The following is a 5845-nucleotide window of genomic DNA, read 5'->3' on the forward strand; positions in this document are numbered from 1 at the left end:
AGGTCTTGTGAGCCAAATAGTCTCTGTCACATATCCCTGCTTTTCTTTTTCTTTCTTTCTTTTTCTCTTTCTTTTCTTTTCTTTTCTTTTCTTTTTTCTTTTTTTACAGCCCTTAAAAATGTAAAAACCATTCTTAGTTCAGGGACTATAGTTTGCCAACCCATTATTTTATTTTTATTATTTTTAAAAATATATTTTTTAAAATTAATTTCAGAGAGGAAGAGGGAGGGAGAAATATCAATGATGAGAAAGAATCATCGATTGCCTGTCTCCTGCATGCTCCCTAGTGGGGATGGAGCCCACAACCCGGGCATGTGCCCTGACCAGGAATTGAACTGTGACCTCCTGGTTCATAGGTTGGTGCTCAACCACTGAGCCACACTCGACGGGCATTATTCTTCACAATACTGCAGGGGCTCTCCAATGGTTTTCCTTTTCCATCTCACTCCTTGACCATTTCTGAAGAGAGCATTGAAAAATATGCGTTTTTAGCTCCAGAGAAATTGGGAGTCTAGACGTCTTTTTATATTTTGAATAGTCTTAGTCTCTTTTCATCCCAGCTGGCAGCATTTCTGCTAATGCTAGAGGCTCGGTGCACAAATTCGTGCATGGGTGGGATCCCTCGGGGTAGCCTGTGGAGATTGGGCCCCAGCTCGTGCCCCCAGCCTCGCCTGGCACCCTGCCTGGGCCTGGCGCTGCACCCTCACCTGCTCCACCATCCCTGCAGGGCGATCGATCAGGGCCAGGGCCCCTGCCCGGCTCCCTCAGTGTCTGGGAACCCAGCGGTGGCCCTGACTCCCGCCGCTGCTGATCGCCAGGGGGCGATCCGCCCCGCTTGCACCCACTTTGACCTGGTGCCACCCACTCACGTGCTCCACCATCCTGCTGTGGTCCTGCTCTTGCCAGGGACCATAGTGGCCGGCAGCACCTCTACTGCACATTAGGCTTTTATTATATAGGATGGCTGCCTCAAAATTTTTGTGGGTTTCCTATGTACTTTATTCCATTCCACTCATGTACCAAAAGCAAGACAAGTCTTTCTGTGGTATGTTTAACTCTTTAGACTTAATTACCAGTACTTTTGCCATATCTGGCTGCTGTGAGATCATGCCCTTAGCATGATCCTTAGCATGCCTCCTAGGAGCCTGTGCCAGGCCAGATTTTAAGATGGCCCTCTACGATCTATTACTCCTGTGACTGTTACCTTATATTGCAAAAGAGATTATTCAGGTAACCTAATCCTGAAAGCAGACTTCCCTTTGGCTAAGAACAAAGGGACGTCAGAGGGATGAGAAGGATGAGAATGATCTGACAGGCTGTCGCTTGCTTTGAATACGGAGGGCACTATGTGCAAGGACCAGAGTGGCCGGCAGAAGCTGAGAGTGACCCTGGCCAACCCACAAAGAGGGTCTCCCAAATATCTGCTAGACGGACAAAGAGCGAACCACCTGGAAACTTACTTTATTCATCCCACAACGACCATATGCAGTAGTAACAGCATATGGAAATAGCTAGTGGGAAATAACGTTAAAGCAGCATTTACTGAGCCCTTGCTGTGTGCCTCCTCCGATGAGGGCTGTAAGGAACTAGAGGGCTAATACTTGCCCCGAGGGTCTGTTGTCTCGTGGAGGTGCATGGACAGCACGTTGAAGAATAGGTTCTTTCAGTATTCTCCTCCAAGGGCACACGCGGTGCCAGGTGGGGGTGAAGAAACTGCTGAGCCAGGCCAACACTAAGTCCCGAAAAGCGAGATGCAGACCTGACCACAACCCAAGGCAGAGTAAAACCTACCCTGTGGACAGCAGTCGGCGAGGTCGGGGAGGGCGGTCAGGGGAACAGGGCCACTAGCATCAGCACTGGGATGCCGCAGTCCTCAACCAGCCTCGGGGGAAAGCCACTGCCCTAGGCGGCCTTGGCCCAGCTGACATCCAGACACTGGGTGAGCCACCTACCTGCTGGGGCGTTAAGTTTCAAACGGCACCAACTTAATTGGCTTATTTTTGAATCAGCACGTTAAGTACCTAGACCATGGCACCGAAAGCGCCCTCCTAAGCTGTTCCATTACCCTAACGCAGAGAAGCCGACGTTAACATTCAAGATCTTGGGGAGCCGGATCGTGATGGGAGGGCGGGAGCGTGCACGTGCCAGTGGAGGTCCCCGAGTTCCCACCGGCGCCGTGGCCGTAAAGGAGCTCCGGCGTGTCGTAAAAGCGCCGCACGCCAGCAGCGCCCCGGCAGACGGCGGGGAAGCCATCTTGGACGCCGTCTCCGCTGCGAAAGTTGGGAGAACCTGTTGCTCGTCACAGTGGCGGTTGGGCAGAGCTCAGCCCCGCGCCCGGCGCTCGCTGTGTGCCGGCCGGCCTCTCGGGGGCGGTGACGGGGCCGCGGGGGGCGGGCGGCGCGATGCGGCCCGTGGACGCGGACGAGGCGCAGGAGCCCGAGCTGGACGGGGAGAGGGTCCGGAGCCCCGCGCTCGCCGCCGGCCGCCGTGACGTCAGCGCCCTCGAGCGCGAGCACGTGCGCGCGCACCTGCGGGCCCGCCGGCGGCTGCAGGAGAATCGAGCGCCTGCTGGACGCGATCCACAGCGAGGTGGAGGCCTCGGAGCATCGCGCGCTGGACCCGGCGCGCAGCCCCGGCGCCGAGGCGGAGGAGCGGGTGGTGAAGCTGTGCGAGAAGGTGGAGAAGAAGGCGGCGGAGGCCGCGCTGATGGGGAAGCGCATCGTGGAGATCCACCAGCAGATCGACAGCCACGGGTGTTGCTGAAGGGCGCGGCGCAGGTGCGTGTCGGGCCGCGGGCTGCCGGCTTGCGGGGTGTGATGGGTGGCGCCCGCACCGACATGCTTCGGCCTTGGGGAGCCGGGACGAGGGGGCGCGGCTGTGGGTACGCGGAGGCTGAGACTGCCGAGATTTTTACTTTTTTTAAAAAATAATTTTTTTAAAATATATTTTTCACTGATTTTTTACAGAAAGGAAGGGAGAGGGATAGAGAGTTAGAAACATTGATGAGAGAAAAATATCGATCAGCTGCCTCCTGCACACCCTCTACTGGGGATGTGCCCGCAACCAAGGTACATGCCCTTGACGGGAATCGAACCTGGGACCCTTCAGTCTGCAGGCCAACGCTCTAGCCACTGCCAGCGGTTCTCAACCTGTGGGTCGCGACCCCTTAGGCGGTCGAACGACCCTTTCACAGGGGTCGCCTAAGACCATCCTGCATATCAGATATTTACATTACAGATTCATAACAGTACCAACATTATAGTTATGAAGTAGCAACGAAAATAATTTTATGGTTGGGTCACAACATGAGGAACTGTATTTAAAGGGCCAGAAGGTTGAGAACCACTGCCTGACTGAGCCAAACCGGTTAGGGCAGGGGTGGGCAAACTTTTTGACTCGAGGGCCACAATGGGTTCTTAAACTGGACCGGAGGGCCGGAACAAAAGCATGGATGGAGTGTTTGTGTGAACTAATATAAATTCAAAGTAAACATCATTACATAAAAGGGTATGGTCTTTTTTTTTTTTTTTTTAGTTTTTTTCATTTCAAACGGGCAGGAACTGGCCCACGGGCTGTAGTTTGCCCACAGCTGGGTTAGGGCGAGATTTTCCTTTTTTGACGTTGCTACTTAGAAGGAAACAGGTGGGTCTGTAGTTGTGAAGCATCCACACACTCGCAGGAATATTTGCAGAATGCGGAGCAGCCCAGTCGCTAGGGTGCAAACCTAGGTCACAAGGCAAGAAAAAAAGGGAGACGCCAGGGAAGTGGGACACTGAAGCCAGACGGGAACTTGTAACTGCTCTGATGCACTTGGAGTGCTTCCGGTGACCTTGGGCCGGGGAAGCATTCTGCAAGGGGCCGGGTGTTTAGGTTGTGACGGTAAATTTCCCCGCTTGTCCTCTAGGTTATCCGCTGATGGGCTCGGCCGGTAAGGAGGACTGACTGCTTGGAGAGGCGGAAACCAGGAGTCTTTCTTTTTCCTCTCTCCGGGTTTTCCGCCTGCGTTTTCATCATGGTAGAGACACCTGCAGAGCATTCTGGGAGATGTTTTCAGTGTTACCTTGTCATACGTGCAGTAGGATTACTTGGTGCATTCGGCTTGGAAAAGACAGTGTAGGTATCATTTTAACTTTTTATTAAATGCTCTTCCATGAAAAATAGGGCCCAGCTTGTAAGCTGCTGTGTGGTCATATTCGTTACCGTGACTGTTGTATTTTTAAAGTTTGCAAGTCTACGCTTGTGCTCTGCTATTTTTTATGCTTCCTGGAATTTGGGGACCCAGGAGAGAGACGTGGGGTCAGCGTTCTGCAAGAGAGAAGACACCTTGGCTGCAGCTGCTGAAGCCAGAACCCAAATGCCCATGGAGGGTGTGCGCGCCTCCTCCCTGGATGAGATTGAGCCGGCCCAGAGGACGGCGGGGCATGGAGAGTGGTGGGGTGTGAATTTTGGGACTACGCAGTCCGTCCGATCAAAGCAGGAGGCCTGTGTCCTGTTTTTTCTTCTTCTTTTTTTTCAGAAATGTAATTTTTTCTGTGGCACGTTAATTGGTGTACATCATGTAACCTGTCTGGTGAGTAACCTAGGGTAGGGGACGAGTTCTTGTCACTACATGTATTTGGTGGCTTTTTATATAATACAGCCGTGCATTTCACGGGCTTCTCGGCCACAGATGCACGTGACCTCTGGGGGAGCTGGGGAGGAAGGCGAGGAGCCCGGGGCCACAGTGGGCCTCCGGCCGAGAGCAGGGGGCATCTCCCAGGCTCAGACGATGTCCACCCCAGGCCGTCGGCGCAGACTTCACAGGGACTGAGGTCAGAGCTCAAGCTTGTTATGATGAAGTTCATTTGCCTGGAAAACCAATTTTTAGAATCTCTGTACAAATGACCAAAGCTATTGAGTTGGCCAGAAAAGGTGAGATAAATAAATTTATTTCAAAATGAAAATTTCTTACTGATTGTCCGTCATTGTCAAATGGAGGCCAGTTGCTCCTGATTTAGAAATGTGTTGAAAGGCCGGTGTAGCCCCGAGGGAGGTGTGAGCTGCAGGCACTGCAGCAGGAGGGGCGGGGGCAGAGCAGGAAGGGGCCTCATGAAAATCTGGTTTGGCCCCCCTTCAGGAGGTTCAGTCACTCACTCACTGGGACCACGTGCTGGTCCACAGTCCCCTGAGCACCAGGAATTGCCGGGAGAGACGAGCTAGTGAGACCGTCTGTAAACCCACAGTTGCAGTGTGGTGTCCCCAGCTCTGGTCTTCGCGTCAGCACGTAATCTGAGTGCCCCCCGAGGCGCGGCTCCATCAGGGAGCAGACACCGCGCTGGTGCACTTGGACCTGGTGTTTGTAAGCAGAGAACAGTGCCGGGCCCTGGAAGGCAGGAAGAAAGATGATGTACATGTCAGCAGTGAGTTCTGTGGGAAAACCAGAAGGGAGCATGGGAGGTGGGCTGTTTTATGTAGGGTGGGCAGGCAACATCTCTGATACGTGACATTCCAGCAAGACAGGTGTGTGGATACACAGGGATGTTACACGTGTAATAATACTTATATAGGAAATACATGTGACATGACATATAGGAAGTGTGTTACATCTATACAACTATAACAATGCTTAACTTTGAAGGAAATTCGCGGGTAACCCTACACCAGATCAGGAAGTAAAACCATGCCAACATCTTCAGAAATTCTGTTGTCTCTTCTTTTTTTTTGGATATATTTTATTGATTTTGTACAGAGAGGAAGGGAGAGGAATAGAGAGTTAGAAACATCGGATGAGAGAGAAACATTGATCAGTTGCCTCCTGCACACCTCCCACTGGGGATGTGCCCGCAACCAAGATACATGCCCTTGA

At 52.6% G+C, this 5845-nt stretch overlaps 1 protein-coding gene across 3 annotated transcripts; it reads left to right on the forward strand.

Moving 5' to 3' along the window:
• Positions 1–2190: 2190 nt before the first annotated feature.
• LOC102429162 (putative MORF4 family-associated protein 1-like protein UPP) lies at positions 2191–4943 on the forward strand. 3 transcript variants are annotated; one of them, XR_002826871.1, is made up of 3 exons: positions 2191–2777; positions 3905–4117; positions 4517–4943. XR_002826871.1 is itself a non-coding variant. In XM_014447538.2 (2 exons), the coding sequence occupies exons 1-2, from the start codon at positions 2403–2405 to the stop codon at positions 3914–3916; spliced, it is 387 nt and encodes a 128-aa protein (XP_014303024.1). In that variant the 5' UTR covers positions 2191–2402; the 3' UTR covers positions 3917–4943. The 3 variants fall into 3 exon arrangements, 1 of the variants encoding a protein (XP_014303024.1); XR_001345918.2 differs by having other exon boundaries at positions 3905–4113; XM_014447538.2 differs by having other exon boundaries at positions 3905–4943.
• Positions 4944–5845: the final 902 nt, after the last annotated feature.

The sequence above is a fragment of the Myotis lucifugus genome, unplaced genomic scaffold (genome assembly GCF_000147115.1).
Source record: "Myotis lucifugus unplaced genomic scaffold, Myoluc2.0 scaffold_676, whole genome shotgun sequence".
Taxonomy (NCBI): Eukaryota; Metazoa; Chordata; class Mammalia; order Chiroptera; family Vespertilionidae; genus Myotis; species Myotis lucifugus.

Excerpts from the sequence above, each read along its gene's own strand:
- LOC102429162 (XM_014447538.2), top strand. The coding sequence starts at position 2,403 with ATGCGGCCCGTGGACGCGGACGAGGCGCAGGAGCCCGAGCTGGACGGG.